The 19,254-nt window shown below is 41.7% G+C and overlaps 1 protein-coding gene across 5 annotated transcripts in view; it reads left to right on the top strand.

Annotated features, from left to right (window-relative positions):
• SLC22A15 (solute carrier family 22 member 15) overlaps positions 1–19,226 on the top strand; it is a 98,409-nt gene extending 79,183 nt beyond the window's left edge. Inside the window, exons 9-14 of one of the 5 annotated variants that reach the window (XR_011487636.1) lie at positions 13,025–13,145; positions 14,656–14,728; positions 17,321–17,509; positions 18,050–18,135; positions 18,284–18,422; positions 18,517–19,226. Coding sequence is in view for 4 of the 5 variants with exons in the window: in XM_070467246.1 (XP_070323347.1) it covers positions 13,025–13,145; positions 14,656–14,728; positions 17,321–17,509; positions 18,050–18,135; positions 18,284–18,365 (551 nt within the window). In the remaining variant the exon portion in view is untranslated. The other 4 variants (XM_070467246.1, XM_020891969.2, XM_020891980.2 and 1 more) reach the window with 4 other exon arrangements.
• Positions 19,227–19,254: the final 28 nt, after the last annotated feature.

Raw genomic sequence — 19,254 nt, 5'->3', positions numbered from 1 at the left:
GTCGGACATGACCAAAGCCACTTAGTATACAAGCACCAACAGTGAAAGCTCTGAGTCCTAACCACTGGACTGCCAGGGAACTCTCTAACCTAAAGTTTTTTGTGTGGTTGTTGCTTGAAAGTAATTTTATTTTATTTTTTTAAAACCTTTTTATTTTATGTTGAAGTATAACTAACTTAACACAGTTGTGATAGTTTCAGGTGGACGGCAAAGGGACTCAGCCATACATATACATGTCTCGATTCTCCCCAAACTCTCCTCCCATCCAGGCTCACCCTAACACAAAAGTTTTGATAACTGCTCGAAATGCAGCTGAAGTATTCATTTCCCGTCGGAGCATATCATGTATTAAGTGCGACTTTGGTGATGGCGTCTCTCCAAGGGTCACTGAAGTCCTAGTTCTGTAGCCTCCGGTGCACCTGCTCTGCTGTTGGCTGTTGCCTGAGGTTCTGTGCCTTAAAACCAGAGCACTGTTGGTTCTAGCTAGGATTTTACTCAGTATTTAGAACAGCCCTATAGTGATTTTCATGGAATTCAGTAAGTTTGCCTACTTCTCACCTCTAAGAAAGTTGTCACCTGTGCTACTGCTAGCAGAAGGAGAAACTTCTCTACCGTTGCCCTGCCTTGAGCTTGGAGAACTAAGTGCCCAGTTCTGCTTGTCTGGAATGAGACACTGATGGGCTTCAAATCATTGCAGTTCAACAGATTCTGTTTCTCGTAGACAACCTGGAAATTCAGATGTTTTCTACCTGTAATCATCTCTTATAGAGAGAAACTTTTCCTTGTTACTCTAAATGCATCTGTAAACTGTCACACCTTTGGCAAGCCTGGCCACTTCATGTCTTTCCTCGCTCCCACATATCTGAATCTCAGGTAACCCATACGGTGGGACTCTACGCACAGCCGTTTCTACACAGAACCAAAGGGAATGCAGGTTTGTGGTCTCCGGGTTAGACTGGTCATCACTGTCTGCTCACTTCCTGTCTGTCCTGAGAGCAGCTGAGCCCCTCATGGACCGTGGCCTTGGTGGACGCTGAGTAACCAACATAGCACAGCAGAGTCTCACACACCCACAGATGTGCCCCGGGAATAGGGTTCCTCTGACATACTTAGAAAAGTGGATGTTGTCTATTTTTGAAGATTTCCAGAGAAAGACATTCCGTAATGTTCCTTAGCAAATTGCCTCTATTTTTAATAGCCATTACTGTGTTAGAATGAGCCTCTTCCACTACAACTGAGCCCATTTCCTTTCATTTTATTCATCACTAGAGATAGTGAACATATGGTCACCCCTTTTTTGCATAATCCTTTCTGTCTTTGCAGGGAGTCATCTAAGCTATTCCTGAGTCTTCTCTACTTTGAGCTAAAAATATTTGTTCTTTAAACTTTCTTTGAACCTTTCATATTTACTCTTTAAAATATTCTGATGGCTTTCTTTTAAGGCTCAGTTTTTTTCAAAGGGTCGAGGTTTAGGCTTCCTGTTATGAAAGTTCCAGTAAATGTATATGAAGAAAGAGACCTGGCTGTTCAAAGACTTGTGTTAACATCTTGTGCGTGAGCTTGGTGACCGCTCACTTTCTTACTGCTTTTATGCTCATTTGCCCTCACTTTTCCTTATCAGGCATACATTCACTCTTTGCTTTCTGCCAACTTAGGTGGCCCTCTACCTCCCAGCTCTTTTTTTAGCATCTGCGTATGATCGTGGTGCTCAGTGTCTGAGGCACAGACATAGGTATGCCTGTACAAGAGACAGCCAGTAAGCTAGAAAATAGATTGCTTGGCATTCCTTAGCCCGTGGTTGATAATCATTAGACAGAAGTGTCTGTTCAGTACCTATTTGCACACTGGTTGGCCTCTAAGTGGATGTTCTCCTCTGGGGATAGTGTTACCAAGCAGTTACTAATTTCTCCCACAGATTGGTCATCATACATTTTACCTGATCTCCATCCTTGATTAAGGGCTTCCCTGGTGGTTCAGACAGTGAAGAATCTGCCTAACAAGCAGGAGCCAAATTGAGAAGATGGGTAGTAAAGCTTGGCAAGGCCAATATAGCTGGAGTTTTCTGGGCAGAATCCTGGAGAGGAGTAAGATCTATTTAGGGAGAACCCCAGAGATCTGCAGAAGATCTCTGAGCCCTTGGCTGCTTTCTGGTCTGGGATACATTTGAGGAAGCACCTGAGGCTGGAACAGAACGGACAAGTAGAACAAGTCTTGGAACAGAGGGCCATGCCTGGTTTGTGTTCTCTTTAGCCAAATGTGGAGCATTGGGTAGAGACTTCCTGGGTCAAAGTAGCCCAACATTATAGGCTATTCTGCTGTAGCAGAGCCTGCTCTAAAAGTGCTTAAAACACTCAGAGGATAAGGTGATTCCAAGTCACTTAACTGCATTCTAAGAAGAGCATCAGCATGTAAAGGAATATGACATAATCTAGCACTTCACAGTGTAACATTCATAACCTATGGCATTAGTCCATGTTTGCCAGGTGTGCAAATAAGCAGGAAAGCATCTCCCACAACCAGGGGAAATGTCAATAGAAACAGAACCAGAAATGGCACAGATAATAGAATGAGGAGGCAGGAACCTTTAAACAGCCATTATAAGTGTATGCCATGTGTTTACAAAGACAGAAGAAAGCATGATCATAATGGGCAGAGAAATAGAAGACATGTTACATCTAGAGATGAAACATACATTATATGAAAATAAAAGCAGTGACTGAGATGAAAAACAGAAAAAAGATGAATGATGAGGGGACTTCGCTGGTGGCCCAGCAGTCAGGAGTCTGCCAGTGCGGGGGACACAGGTTCGATCCCTGGTCTGGGAAGTTCCCACACGCTGCAGAACAACTAAGCCCACATATCACAGCCACTGAGCCCGCGAGCTGCAACTGCTGAAGCCCGCACACCTAGAGCCCGTGCTCTGCAGCTAGAGAAGCCACCACGATGAGAGGCCTGCTCTCCACAACTAGAGAGAGCCCAAGTATAGCAATAAGACCCAGTGCAGCCAAAAATAAACTAATTAAATTTTTTAAAAAATCAGTGAGGAAGACATAGCAAAACACACTCCAGAATAAAATAAAAGTTATAGGACAACACCAAACCCAACATGTATGCAATTGGAACCTAAGAAGGAGAAAGTTAGAAAAAAAGAAGAAAAGATACTTGCAAAAATTATGGTCAACTACTTTCCAGATTTGATGAGAACTATAAATGCTTAGTGAAAAAGTGGTCAGTTCATCAGAAAGATGTTACAGTCCTGATTGTGTGTGCATCTGATAACAGAATCAAAGTTCAGGAAGCAAAATGGACAGAATTGGGAGGAGAAGAGACAAATCCAACATTACAGTTGGATATTTGTAATGACTCAATGACTGATAGAAAAAGTAGACAGAAAAGAATTAGGATATGGAGACTTAAACAGCCAACATTGAACTAATAGACATTTGTCAAACACACATCCCTAAAATGGCAGAATATGCGTTCTGTCTGAAGTGCACCCAGAACAAGTACCAAGAGAGACTATGTTCTAGGCCATGAAACAAGCTTCAATAAATTTAAAAGGATTGAACTCTTACAAAAATGAGTTCTTTGACCAAAGCGGAATTAAACTAGAAGTCAGTAGTAGAAAAATATCAGGAAATCCTCAAATCCCTGGATTTTAAAAACTATTCTTCAAAAAAAAAAACATGAGTCAAAGAAGAAATCACAAAGGAAATTAGAAAATATTTTAAAATAAACAATCAAAGTACAATGTATCGAGTTTGTGGGGTGCAGTAAAGCAGTGTTTGGAGGGAAATTAGTGTAGTTAAAAAATGTATCAGAGGGGACTTCCCTCATGGTCCAGTGGTTAAGATTCTGCCTGCCAATGCAGAAGTCATGGGATCAATCCCTGGTTCAAGAGGATCCCACATACCGCGGGGGTACTAAGCCCGTGTGCCACAACTCATGCCTACGGTCCATGCTCCAAGCAAGAGTTATCCCGGCTCATCGGCAAGTGGGGAAAGCGCACATGCTGCAGTGAAGACCCAGTACAGCCAAAAATAATAAATTTTTTTTTTCAAAATCAAGTTTTCAAATCAGTTGTCTAAGCATCTCCCTTAAGAAAATAGCAGGCAAGTTAAAAAAAAAAAAGAGTGAAAAATTAAACACAAAGAAAGCAAAAGAAAAGAAGTAATAAATATAAAAGTAAAAATCAATAAAATATTAACAGGAGAATAATAGAGAAAAACCAATGAAACCAAAAGCTTGTTTTTTGAGATAAATAAAATCAATAAACCTTTAGCTAAACATCTATTTCTGCTTTATTGACTATGCCAAAGCCTTTGACTGCATGGATCACAATAAACTGTGGAAAATTCTGAAAGAGATGGGAATACCAGACCACCTGACCTTCTTCTTGAGAAACCTGTGTGCAGGTCAGGAAGAAACAGTTAGAACTGAACATGGAACAACAGACTGGTTCCAAATAGGAAAAGGAGTATCTCAAGGCTGTATATTGTCACCCTGCTTACTTAACTTATATGCAGAGTACATCATGAGAAACGCTGGGCTGGATGAAGCACAAGCTGAAATCAAGACTGCCGGGAGAAATATCAATAACCTCAGATATGCAGATGACACCACCCTTATGGCAGAAAGTGAAGAAGAACTAAAGAGCCTCTTGATGAAAGTGAAAGAGGAGAGTGAAAAAGTTGGCTTAAAACTCAACATTCAGAAAACTAAGATCATGGCATCCGGTCCCATCACTTCATGGCAGATAGATGAGGAAACAGTGGCTGACTTTATTTTTCTGGGCTCCAAAATCACTGCAGATGGTGATTGCAGCCATGAAATTAAAAGACGCTTACTCCTTGGAAGGAAAGTTATGACCAACCTAGACAGCATATGAAAAAGCAGAGACATTACTTTGCCAGCAAAGGTCCATCTAGTCAAGGCTACGGTTTTTCCAGCGGTCATGTATGGATGTGAGAGTTGGACTATAAAAAGGGCTGAGTGCCGAAGAATTGATGCTTTTGAACTATGGTGTTGGAGAAGACTCTTGAGAGTCCCTTGGACTGCAAGGAGATCCAATCAGTCCATCCTAAAGGAGATCAGTCCTGGGTGTTCATTGGAAGGACTGATGTTGAAGTTGAAACTCCAATACTTTGGCCACCTGATGCGAAGAGCTGACTCATTGGAAAAGACCCTGATGCTGGGAAAGATTGAGGGCAGGAGGAGAAGGGAATGATGGAGGATGAGATGCTTGGATGGCATCACCGACTTTATGGACATGGGTTTGGGTGGACTCCAGGAGTTGGTGATGGACAGGGAGGCTTGGCGTGCTGTGGTTCATGGGGTCGCAAAGAGTTGGACATGACTGAGTGACTGAACTGAACTGAAACTAATAAAGGAAAAAGAAAGAGGACACAAATTACCAATATCAGGAATGAAAGAGGAACATCACTATTGAAATTGTAGGCTTTTATAAGGAGATATTATAAACATTTTATGCCAATAAGTTCAACTTAGGCAAAATGGATAAATTCCTTGAAAGATGCAAACTACCAAATTATACAGAAACAAAGATAAGCTGAATAGCCACTTTATCCAGTAAAGATATCTAATTGGTAGTTTAAAACATTTCCACAAAGAGAATTCCAGGCCCAGATGGCTGGAATTATGAAACACATAATTATAAACACTGGTAAATTATGAAACACATAAGGAAGAGATAATTCTACACATTCTTTCAGAAAGTAAAAAAAGAATACTCTTCCAACCCAGTGTGTGAGGCCAGCAATTACCCTAATACTAAAACCAAACAAAGATGTAAGAAAACTACAGATCAGTATCTCTCATTAATATAGAAATGAGAATCATTACCTAAATATTGGCAAATTCAATTCAGCAATGAATAAAAAGGGTTATGCATTATGATCAAGTAGGATTTATCCCACAAATGCAGTGTTGGCTTAACATTCAAAAGCTCATCAGTGTTATTCACCATATTAAAAGACCAAAAGGAAAAACAAACCATATGATCCTTTCAATGCAAGTAGGAAAAGCACTTGTCAGACTTCAACACCCATTCTTTACAATATGGAAATAAAAACAAAAATAAACAAATGGGACCTACTTAAACATAAAAGCCTTTGTACAACAAAGGAAACCATAAACAAGATGAAAAGACAGCTCTCAGAATGGGAAAAGATAATTGCAAATGAAGCAACTGACAAAGGATTAATCTCCAAAATGTACAAGCAGCTCATGCAGCTTAATATCAGAAAAACAAACAACCCAATCAAAAAATGGGCAGAAGACCTAAACAGACATTTCTCCAAAGAAGTCATACAGATGGCTCATAAATACATTAAAAAAAATGCTCAACATCATTTACTATTAGAGAAATGCAAATCAGAACTACAATGAGGTATCACCTCACACTGGTCAAAATGGCCATCATCAAAAAAATCTATAAACAATAAATACTGGAGAGGATGTGGACAAATGGAAACCCTCTTGAATAGTTGATGGGAATGTTAATTGATAAACCCACAATGGAGAACAGTATGGAGATTTCTTTAAAAAACTAGGAATAAAACTACCGTATGACCCAGCAATCCCACTGCTGGACATATACCCTGAGAAAACCACAATTCTAAAAGACACATGTACCCTAGTGTTCAGTTCAGTTCAGTCCAGTCACTCAGTCATGTCCGACTCTTTGCGACCCCATGAACCACAGCACACCAGGCCTCCCTGTCCATCACCAACTCCCGGAGTCCACCCAAACCCATGTCCATAAAGTCGGTGATGCCATCCAAGCATCTCATCCTCCATCATTTCCCTTCTCCTCCTGCCCTCAATCTTTCCCAGCATCAGGGTCTTTTCCAATGAGTCAGCTCTTCGCATCAGGTGGCCAAAGTATTGGAGTTTCAACTTCAACATCAGTCCTTCCAATGAACACCCAGGACTGATCTCCTTTAGGATGGACTGATTGGATCTCCTTGCAGTCCAAGGGACTCTCAAGAGTCTTCTCCAACACCATAGTTCAAAAGCATCAATTCTTTGGCACTCAGCCCTTTTTATAGTCCAACTCTCACATCCATACATGACCGCTGGAAAAACCGTAGCCTTGACTAGATGGACCTTTGTTGGCAAAGTAATGTCTCTGCTTTTTCATTTGCTATCTAGGTTGGTCATAACTTTCCTTCCAAGGAGTAAGCGTCTTTTAATTTCACGGCTGCAATCACCATCTGCAGTGATTTTGGAGCCCAGAAAAATAAAGTCAGCCACTGTTTCCCCATCTATCTGCCATGAAGTGATGGGACCGGATGCCATGATCTTAGTTTTCTGAATGTTGAGTTTTAAGCCAACTTTTTCACTCTCCTCTTTCACTTTCATCAAGAGGCTCTTTAGTTCTTCTTCACTTTCTGCCATAAGGGTGGTGTCATCTGCATATCTGAGGTTATTGATATTTCTCCCAGCAGTCCTGATTCCAGCTTGTGCTTCCTCCAGGTCTAGTGTTCACTGCAGCACTATTTACAGTAGCCAGGACATGAAAGCAACCTAGATGTCCATCAACAAATGAATGGATAAAGAAGTTGTGGTACATACATAAATGGAATATTACTCAGCCATAAGATGGGACAAATTTGAGTCAGTTCTAGTGAGGTGGATGTAACTAGATCCTGTCATACAGAATAAAGTAAGTCAAAAAGAGAAAAAAACATCATATATTAATGCTTATATGTGTAATCTAGAAAAAATGGTACTGATGAACCTATTTGAGGGCGGCAAGAGACACAAACATAGAGAACAGACTTGCGGACATAGCAGGGGAAAGAGAGGGTGGCACATACTGAGAGGGTAGCATTGACATGTATACATTACCGCATGTAAAAAGGTGCTGGGCTGTGCTTAGGTGCTCAGTCATGTCCGACTCTTTGCCACCCCATGGACTGTAGCCTGCCAGGCTCCACTGTCCTTGGGGATTCTCCAGGCAAGAGTACTGGAGTGGAAATTGGCCATATGAGGCAGGGAGCTCAACATGGTGCTCTGTGGCAATCAACCTAGAAGGGTGGGATGGGGTGGGATGGGGGCGTGGGAGAGAGGCTCAGGAGGGAAGGGCCATATGTATACTATGGCTGATTTATGTTGATGTAAGACAGGAACCAACATAGCATTGTAAAGCAATTATCCTCCAATTAAAGATTTTAAAACATGAATCAAAAGACAATAGTATGGTGCAAATGCAAGGGAAAAAAAACCTCACAGAATCTAGAAGTTTCCTTAGCCTGATAAAACCTATAGTTAACATCACACTTAATGGTAAAAAGTTAAGTTATTGTTCCCTAAGGTCAGGGAACAAGGCAAGGATTGCCACTTCTCTGGAGCATTTTACTGAAATTACGGAAATTGCTAGTGAATACAGTGAGGCAATTAAAAAGAAATTAGGGGGATTCAAATTGAAAAGAAAGAAGTAAAATTGTCTTTATTCATAAGACTACATGATTGTTTTCATAGAAAATCCTAGAAAAAAAATCTATTAGAATAAATAAATGAATTTAGCAGTCTTTGGTGCAGTTTTATTTCTGTATATTAGCAGTAAACACGGAGAAGGCAATGGCACCCCACTCCAGTACTCTTGCCTGGAAAATCCCATGGACGGAGGAGCCTGGTAGGCTGCAGTCCATGGGGTCGCTAAGAGTCAGACACGACTGAACGACTTCACTTTCACTTTTCACTTTCATGCATTGGAGAAGGAAATGGCAACCCACTCCAGTGTTCTTGCCTGGAGAATCCCGGGGACGGGGGAGCCTGGTAGGCTGCCGTCTATGGCGTCGCAGAGTCGGACACGATTGAAGCAACTTAGCAGCAGCAATAAACAAAAAATTGAAACAAAACAATGCCATTTTGAAAAAATAAAAATATTAAATATTTAGGAATAAAATTTTTAAAATTTGTGTAAGACCTATATAAAACTATAAAATATAAAACATTGAGAGAAATTACAGAAGACTAAATAAATGAATTGGTGGTAATGGTAATAATAAAATAAATGAAGAGTTTACTGTACTCAAGGATCAGGAAATACTGTGTAAGATGTCAAGTTCTCCCTACATCAATCTATCTTCAGCAGAATCCGAGTAAAATTTTTATCAGGCTTCTTTTTGTTGGTACATATTGACAGGTTAATACTAAAATTGCTATGGAAATGAAAATTATATCCAAAATAATTTTTTATCAAGAAAAATTAAGTTGGAGGATTTTATCCTACCTGATTTTGAAACTTATTACAAACTTGTATTAATTAAGACAACATGGGGGATTCCCTGGTGGTCCAGTGGTTAAGATTTAGCACTTTCTCTTCAGTAGCCAGGGTTCAACCCCTGGTTGGGGAACTAAGATCCCACAAACCACAGAATGTGGCCTAAAAACAAGAAAAAGAAAAAAAAAAAAACAGTAAGTATGGTATTGGCATAAGAGTGAATGTATAGGATTTCCTATATACCCAGTAGAAGCAGAAGCATAGATCCACAAAGGACTTTGATTAAAATGTTCATAGTCTATAATAGTTCCCAAATGCGCCCTAACTGAGGAATGGGTAAACCAATTGTGTTATATCCATACAATGAATTACTCAACAACAACAAAGGGAGGAACTACAGCCTTCTGATACATGCAGGGTCGTGGATGAATCTCAGAAGCATTGGAGCTCTCTGATAGATTTTTAATATATTCACAAAATAGATTTTTAGCATATTCACAAATCGTAGAAATTTACTGTAATCACCCAGTGAATGAAGCGGATGATAAAGGTGAACTTTTACTGTTTGGGTCAGTGCAATGTGACTATAATATGCTGAGATATGTATTCTGGTGACCCAACTGACTCTGAGAAAACTTCAGATAACTAGTTCTGAAAATGACATCCTTAGTAGCTACATCATTGGAATCAACTTAAAGCCTTTTAAGTTCATTACTTTGAAGGATATAAATGTTTTGAAAATTCTGTTTTTTCCCCTCACAAAGATAATTGAGCTTAATTTTTCCTTTTAAAACACTCTTTTTTTCTCAACAGTCACATTCATAAATAGCCAATAATGTATGATTTCATTTTCGGATAAAGAACCAAGGTCAGAAATCCAGGGAACCAGCCCAGTGGCTGCAAAGCCTACCTCATCATTGACTCATGATGACCAACAGCCCAGCAGCTCCACAGGGAAAAGTCTAAGAAATCATTCTGTAGTAATCAGAGCTGTCTCAAATTGACATGGGCTACCTTGGGGAAAGTGATCTTCCCCACACTCAAGTGGCCACTGCAGACTCCACTGGCAGGAACATGGGGGGGTGAGTTTCAAGCAGCAGATGAGGTGTCAGGCTGATGGGAGCACTCTGTGGGTATGTGGCTGGAGCCGGGCTCCCCAGATGGACCATGGCTGAAAGTGTCCTGAACCTTGCCAGGGAGACGTCTTCCAGCTCGGGATCTTGTGGGTATTTAGATGTTGCCTTCTGCGACAGACATATTATTTGAATTTAATTTTCAGGATGACAACTCCCTAACCTGTTTTAAAGATGTTGTAGAGTGTCTCCAGCACTGGTCTGAAAGACGCCATCCTGTGTGGGTTGAAAACAGTCCCAAAGATCATTTGCAATCAAGCAAATGTGCACATTTCTGTTTGCTTCAGTGCCACTCAAGACCACTTCCTGACCCGCCTGGTTTCCTGAAAAATTACTGATGAATTTAATTTGCCCTCATTATTGGTTTACTTGAATTTCTTAGATATCAAAGTCCAGTCCTGTACCTTGAACATGATTCTTTTTCCAGAAGCAAGCACCTCATGGCTTGAAATAATATATTCAGTACTTAAAATCGCTGACATAGTCTTCCAAATAGCCTGGCAGAAGAGAAGCAGGCCCCAGATGGTCGAGTTTGGCAGTGTCTGGGCCACTGCATTCAGCACATCATCTTTAGAACGCCATCTTTGAAGTAGATGAAGATTTATTTCATAGTCAAACTGGGAATGTGAAACTTGTATTTTGGAATGGGGTGTATTATGTGCCTCCCTCTTCAGATGTTGAGAGAGCATGAACACAGATGCTCTTCACTTAAATTAATCCCTGTCATAGTCTTTACACTTATCCACTTATTAAATATTTAGTGAGCACCCCTGTGCATCAGACTATGGGAGGTGCCATGAGGGAAACAGATACAAACAAAGCCTTAGCCTCAGAGAAGTCAAAATATATGTGGGGCAGGCAAAATGGAAAAGTAAGCAACTATAAGAGTGTCTGAAACATTCCAGTTGTGTGGGTTGGGGAATAGGGACCATGAAAGTCAAGGGCAGGAGAGGATATTACATATGAGTTATTTAAGGGAAGAGTGGTTTTGATGAGCCACGTGTGCAGTCCCAAGGAAGGGACAGGCATGTTCTATTGCGCAGAAATGTCAAGGAGAATGAGAAGCAATTACTTTGGTGATCAGGACATTGCTGTTGACCTTCAAGAATAGGAGTTTCAGGAGAGGATGGTATTAGAAGCCACACTGTAGTGAGTCACAAGGCAGATGCATTTAAGGAAAGGGAGGGTCAGTCATTCATTGGAGATGTTTGATTGTGAAGTGAGCAAAAGTGCAGTGGAGCCAATGAGAACTTTTGGTATTTTTGTAGAAGGAGAAAAGTGTTATTTTGAAGGTGGAGGCTAGTGGGTTGCCGAAGGGAAGAGGTTAAATATTTTTGAAGAATAATTACATTGTAAGATCCCAGAGAAGATAGTATTAATAAAAAGAAAGAACCACTGGACAATTGATAGCATTTTTGATAGGGAAATGAACTGGTATAAACTGTATTTTTGCATTCTATGTTTAAAAAAAAAGTTACATTAGGAAACTCAAATATCATTATTGATTAGTAATCCAAATAAGAAGTTGGGGAGGAGAAGGATGAAAAGTAGTTCCATGTTTAGAATCTTATTCTTTAAGGAACATTAATATCTTCTGGTAATAGTTTAGTGGGATTATTCCTTACCTTTGCAGTGGAATGCCAAGGAATACAAACTGAAGATAGGAATTTGGGGGAATTTACTCCTCTCATGTACAGGGCTTGTCATGCTGATCAGCCTTTTACATCATTGATTGTTGAATGAGGTTGGGAAGAAAGGAGAGGCAGGTAATACCTGTAGATAGGTGGAACTTACGACTTCTGTGGAGCTTACTTGACTCCAGTACAGACATTTTCAGGGAGCTCTGTCGTTCAGGAGTGAGTGCAGTTTTTTTTTTATGTAATTAACATATAGTTGATTTACAATGTTGTGTTAATTTCTGCTGTATAGCAAAGTGACTCAGTTATACATATATATTCTTTTTCATATTCTTTTCCATTATGGTTTATCACAGGATATTGAATATAGTTCCCTGTGCTACAGAGTAGGACCTTGTTGTTTATCCATCCTCTATATAATTGTCTGCATATGCTAATCCCTAACACAGCTGAGAGACTGAGCACAGACGCAGTCCCAAACTCCCAATTTTTCCCTCCCCCAACCCCATCCTTGGAAACCACAAGTCTGTTCTCTATATATGTGAGTCTGTTTTTCTTTCGTAGGTATGTTCATTTGTGTCATATTTTAGATTCCACATATAAGTGACATCATATGGTATTTGTCTTTGTCTGACTTAGTATGATCGTCTCTAGGCCCACCCATATTGCTGCAAAGGCATTTTTTTACAACAAATTAATATTCCATTGTATATGTAAATACACACACACACACATCTTCTTTATCCATTCATCTGTCAATGGACATTTAGGTTGTGCAGGTTTAATCACCCATCATGATAGCCACTGTGGAAGATTTCCTGGGGCTGGCCAAAATGCTGAGAAATTTCGTGTGTGCTGTTTGTGATGACTGAGCCTCTTGCATGTGTGACCTCTTTGCTGCTTGAGATCACCAGGAACGTCTCTTACTCCTTCAGAATTAAGTATATCGTTCAGAGGGAGTTTTCTCCTGAGGACCTCACAGGTGTGGCCCGTGTCTTTCTCAGACACAGGTGTGTTTGCCGTGGTGAACAGCCATTCCTTGTCCCTGCTGGGGAAGCTGACCATCAGCGCTGCCTTCAACATTGTGTATATCTACACCTCGGAGCTATACCCCACAGTCATCAGGTATGCCTTGCACTCAGCCTCCTCTTCCCATTTCCTGCATTTTGTTGTAGATTTTTGCATTGACAGAGGCGTGGTCCTCACTTCTAGAGCACACCCAGTGTGGGCCAGCAGCAACACAGTAAGCAATCATGAACCCAGGGCCTGTGGAGCCTCAGTCTTGCCCTATTAGCTGAGGAAAAGGTTGCTTTACCTTTGGCTGAATCCCCTGTCCATCTTGTGAGAGAATGACCCTGCACTAAGGGTATCCCATCGCCCAAATGGTGCTCGTATGTTGCTTTTATTTCAGTCACTTGAGTTACTCAGACACCCCTCCTCCTGTGTCAGGCACACAGTGGACCAGAGAGCAAGGTCCCTGTTATCATAGAGTCTGTATTTCAGCACAAAATATACATATTTCAAAAAAGATAATCCTTTATAGTTATAAGTGAATATTATACTTACATGTTAAAAGTAATTTTTAATGAGAAGGACGTGCTTATATCAAAAATAACATATTCAAAAACAAACCGAGAAAAGCCTCAACATATTTCTTTCCAAGTTTCCCCTCATAAAATAAGTTTGAAAACAAGAAACCAAACCTAATTTGAAGGGAAGAGATGCAGCTTAGTCTTTGCAGAACTGGCTCTGTGTGCTGGGTCTTGGTTCCCCGTTTAGCATTTTCCCAGTCTTTTTTGAGGATCATTCCAAATGGATCCTTCTGTTTCATTCATCCATGCAAGAAGCCCAATGGTTCTGTCTATCTTTTTCCCAGTAAGAGATCAGATCGTCTGCAACTGGCTTGTCATTCGCTGGTTATTCCCAGAAACTGCTTTCTCTGGCTATTGCCTATAAAACTAGGATGGCCATTTGGTTCCAAACTGGGACGCTTTTTAGAGTGAAAGTGGACTTGTTAACAATTCAGCTGGGATAACAGGGTGCTGTATGATCACGCTGCTTGTAATCATTATCATTTTCATTTTCTCCCCTCTCCTTGATACCCACACTCCCAACAAGGTAACCAAGGTGTTCTTGGTTTCCTGAGAATATATGTTCAGCCAACTCCTATTTATATGCCTGATCCTTTTGTAGCTAATTAGTTGAGTTTAAAAGAATGGACAGACTTTTCAGACCATAAAGCCCTGGCTTTTCTTTGACTATTTGAACTAATAGGAGACCTAAAACATGAGAACATTTAACAAGAAATATTCACATGCTTACTTTTTCACCAGCCTCTATAGCTGCACTGTCCAATCTTGCATGTGGCTATGTAAGTTTAAATTAATTAAAAGTTCAGTTCCTCATTTTTACTCACGTTGAGCATCGAACATGTGTCTGGGGGCTTCCATGTTGGACAGGGAACTTACAGAACATTTTCAGCATCATAGAAAGTTCTAATGGGCAGTATTGCTTATAATATCCTGTACTTCCAGTTTGGGATTTGTTATTCTGAGCCCACTATCTCTTAGAGCCTTAAAATTGTCCCCCTAGAACTTACTGATTTTTCTTTTTTTCTTTTTCTTATACCTTACAGGAATGTTGGGCTTGGAACTTGCTCCATGTTCTCCCGAGTTGGTGGGATCATTGCTCCCTTCATCCCCTCACTGGTTGGTTTGTACCCCCTAGTTTTGTTTTTCTTGATTCTCTGCTTTGAAAATGTTTGTGCTCTTGAGTAGAAAGAGGCAGAAAACAGCTGCCATTGAAGATCAGCCTGATGCAGATGTGAACCTTGTGCCTTTTAGATTAAGGGTCTGTCAGTGCAGATGGACCCTTCCCAGGGATTGACTGTGTTCATTGCAGTCAGCTAATGCCAGCCTGAACCTTCCTGTCACTGTTTGTAAGTTAGCAGATTAGCGAGCATTTCCTAAGTTTCTGTTGTGTGCTGGGCTCTGTGCTAAGCCTCCTACATACATCATCTCATGCAGTCTTCACCATAACCTTATGTGCTAGGCATTGGTACCCAGTATTCAATAGTGAGGAGAACACAGCATACTACTTGGAAAAGCAAGTTACAAGAGAAATGTGTGAAAGGGAGATATGAATAGTGTAAATTCCATCCCATCTTCAAATGTCCATGTTCTGTGAAAGATCCCATGGATCCCCCCTGGGCACGTCTCTGTTGGTCTCCTCTAGGACTTTCCCAGCCAAGACTCGCTGAAACTTGACTAGGTTTGATGTGAGGCTGTGAGCCTGTTCTATAGACAACCACTCATCACTCAGGCTACGATTCACCATGCCCTAGAATAGGATATTTCTGAAGTGCCATTGTGGCCTTCTCTTTTCTTGAGGAAGCAGGATACACTTCCTTTTTCTGAGTATCTCTGTTACTGAGTCCAAGCTCTCTCTGCTTGCTGAGTGACAGGCCAATTAACCGCTAATGTCTCAATAGAACCATCTTGTCAGGGTCTGAATGCTAGATTCTTTCATGAAACACAGAATTGGGGGAGATGAAGAAATAAAATAAAAAGGCCATTAATCTTGCAAATATCTCCCAGAATGGCCAGCCTGGAGATGGGATGTGCTAATCTCTTCTTTCTTGCAGCAGTTCACAGGTGGGCAGGGTCAGATTATCTTTCTGTGAGTTAAGTGAAGGCATTTTCACCCTCGAGCAAGGTTCTTTGTGTGCTGCGTGCATGCTAAGTCGCTTCAGTCCTGTCTGACTCTTTGGGAGCCTGTGGACTGTAGCCCGCCAGGCTTCTCTGTCCTTAGATTTCTCCAGGCAAGAATACTGGAGTGAGTAGCCATTTCCTTCTCCAGGGGATCTCCCCGACTCAGGGATCGAACCTGTGTCTCTTACATCTCCTGCATTGGCAGGCAGGTTCCTTACGGCTAGCGCCACCTGAGAAGCCCAAGGTTCTCTGAGGCAGGCCATTATGTATGATTACAATGACAAAAGCAATGAAAACCAAGTCAAAGAAACAGATCCAACATGAAGTAAGAATTAAGTCTTCCCTGAAACATCTCTCCATGTTTCACACTCAATTTTAGATCACAAGACCCTCCTTACGGGTCTTACTAGTTCCATTCTGCAAAATATGTCCAACATTAGGTGTTTATCATTAAAGACACCCAATTTTGGATGGCTGTCCTAGAACGTTATAAAACCCAACATGGTGTTTCCCCTGAGTCCCGCTAAGTTGAGAAGAGGCGAGTGTTCCCCTTGGTTCAGTCACTCGTGTTTGCATGCAGAGGGCGGGAGTCCCCCTCTTCTCCTCCCCATGCCTCCCTCTCCTCCCCCATTATGTCATCACCTTTGAAAAATCAGGAAAAGATGACCAGAGCAGACATTCTAACTAGCCACAGAATTTGGAAGCCGAAACCAGAGATGACAAAACTAGGTGGTTCCCATGCAGGAATTCAGGAATGATAATCAGTTCAGGAATCTCCTGGCGCCAAGTCCTGCAAGGAGCATGATGTTATCTTTGAAATGATATGTTTGTACATAAATTTTCCTGAGAATGTCTTTTGGATCAGCCTACTAGCATATCGAAACCATCTGCGTAGGTTTCTCTAGGCTTTTCTCTTCCTTTTCAGGGTGTTCAGTTCAGACGCTCAGTCGTGTCCGACTCTTTGTGACCCCATGGACTGCAGCACGCCGGGCTTCCCTGTCCATCCCCAACTCCGGGAGTTTACTCAAACTCTTGTCCATTGAACAGCAAGGAGATCCAACCAGTCCATCCTAAAGGAAATCAGTCCTGAATATTTAAGGGTGTTTACACCTTTAACCCCTGAGCCTCTCAGTTCTGGTGCCTAGGGAATCAGCACTCGTGTGTGAGACTGTTTGGCCAGTTCCAGGGCTGGGAACTTTAAAAGTTCATTTGCAGTGCTGCCTGCACGTGGAGATCCCCGTGTCACAGGCCGCTCGCCTGAAGTGGAAGCTGAGTGTCTGGCTCAGCATGCGTCCTGGCCATGTGTCTGCATTGCCCCCACCCTGAGCATAAGACCGTCTGCTGCTTCTGCTGGACACCAGAAGTCCTTTTTATCTGCCCTTTTTATCTGTCTCTGTGCCTGAGGACTGGCTGTAGTTTCCCCCGGCAATTCTCTGTGGGAAGAGGAGGGCTGCGTGGTGTATTCTAGTGGGAGAGCAGGGCCTGGACAGTAAACGGGGCAGGTCCTCAGTCAGGAGACTGCTGATGTCATCTGCTAGGAAACTAACACTGAGTTTTTGTTTGTTTTCATTCCACTCTCTGCCCCCATAGAAGTCTGTGCAGTGGTCTTTACCCTTCATTGTCTTTGGAGCCACAGGGCTGACCTCAGGCCTCCTGAGTTTATTATTGCCAGAAACCCTTAACAGCCCATTGCTGGAGACATTTTCTGACCTTCAAGTATACTCATATCGGAGGCTAGGGGAGGAAGCATTATCTTTGCAGACCTTGGATCCCCCTCAGGTATGACACAATTGTCCTTAATCATTCTGGTTTACTACATGATGACAGTTTTGGGGGGAATAAAAAGAAAGAATGTCTGGTTAGAGCAATGTGTGTGTGCTCAGTCACACAGACTTTGCAGCCCCACGGGCTGTAGCCTGCCAGGCTCCTCTGTTTCTCAGGCAAGAATACTGGGATTTCTCAGGCAAGAATACTGGAGTTGGTTGCCATTTCCTTCTCCAGGGGATTTTCCCAGCCCAGGGATCCAAGCTGCATCTCCTACATTGGCAGGCGAATTCTTTACCACTGAGCCACCTGGAAAGCCACCTGGTTAGAGTAATGGAACCAGCAAAAATGCTGGAAAACAAAGGTGGAATCTAATTGCAGCTGATTTTCAGGGAAATAAAGATGATTCATTAGCTTTCTTAGAACACTTTAGGGACTAATTCTTAGGGGAATAAGTGTCATCAGAGTACCTTTGTCAGTTGAATGCTAGACAGTAATTTATTTTAGAAATGTCATGACACCATTTCCCTGCCCTTTTCTTCTCTCCTGCTTTAGTCTGTGGACAAGGAGAGCCCTTTAGGAAGTGAGAGTGACGAAGAGGAAGAGTTTTATGATGCGGATGAAGAGACTCAGATGATCAAGTGAGGAGCCCCCAGGTTCCTCCTCAGAAGCAGAGGATCATTTTCTGTGCCTCTGTCGAGGGCAGGTGCTCCTGGGAAATTGCAGAGAGCTGTGGAAAGAAAGGCTTGAACAAACAGAAGGTACTCAGTGTGGCCTGCTGTTTTATAGGCACCAAGGAAGTTGGAGAAGAGATTTCCATGAACAGGACATCACTGCCTTGAGTGAAAAGCTATTATTTGCCTACAATTGAGGTATAGTGCAGAATCATGACCTTTGACCAGATTGCTCAATTCTGCATTCCAGAGTGGTAAGCTCAGTTGTTTCTAGAAGTTTGATTATGTTGCTTTTCAACTTCATTGTGACCTAAAGGCAAATATGTAAAATTTCTTCTCACCATTAAGATGGAATCTGTGTACCAGAGTTGACATCTGCCCCTCTCGCGGTTGCTCCTTACCAGGAATCTTTGGAGGCAAGTTGATGTTAGCATTGCATTCATTTTTGTGCCAGAAGAAAAGCATTGAGAAATCATTTGTGTGACCTGAGGCCCTCCAGCTTTAGCCCAAGTGACCTGGGCCCTCAGCTTGGTCCCTGGTCCAGTGATTGGTCCCAGCTCCTTGTGTTAGTCTGACAGATGACCCACTAGAAAAATCCAGCTGCACCAAAGTAATGTTCAGAGTCCAAGGTGTGGCTGCACCCCCTCCAACCCCTGAGTTTTGATACTCAGATTTCCATCTCAGATTCTAGTACCAGCAAAACTTCCAAACATGCCCAATAAATGATGACATTTTATAAAGGGCAAGGGCAGTTAAAAAGTGACATGTTGAGCCCTTCTGTTGAGCCCTTGGATGTTTAAAGGGGAGGAAAAAGATGCCATTTTTAATAAGGAAGAAAAGAAAATTATCTTTCACAATTTTATGTTTGTTTTGTCTTCAGTGTTGTGCAAGGAGGGACTTGGGCAACCTTTAAGGACTTGAACTCATTTAGTCCTAGGTCAGCCCCAGCCTGTTGAGTTTAGCTAGAATGGAAGGCACAGGAATTTCCTAGGAAATGTTGGTTTTCATTAAGTACTACCGGCTTTCAAATAAAATCTGTCATACTCTGTTTTCTCAAATCATGTGCTGGAAGTGTTTCCTGTGAAA

The sequence above is a fragment of the Odocoileus virginianus genome, chromosome 5 (assembly GCF_023699985.2).
Source record: "Odocoileus virginianus isolate 20LAN1187 ecotype Illinois chromosome 5, Ovbor_1.2, whole genome shotgun sequence".
NCBI classification, from domain to species: Eukaryota; Metazoa; Chordata; class Mammalia; order Artiodactyla; family Cervidae; genus Odocoileus; species Odocoileus virginianus.
This window is presented reverse-complemented; position numbering and strand designations above follow the sequence as displayed.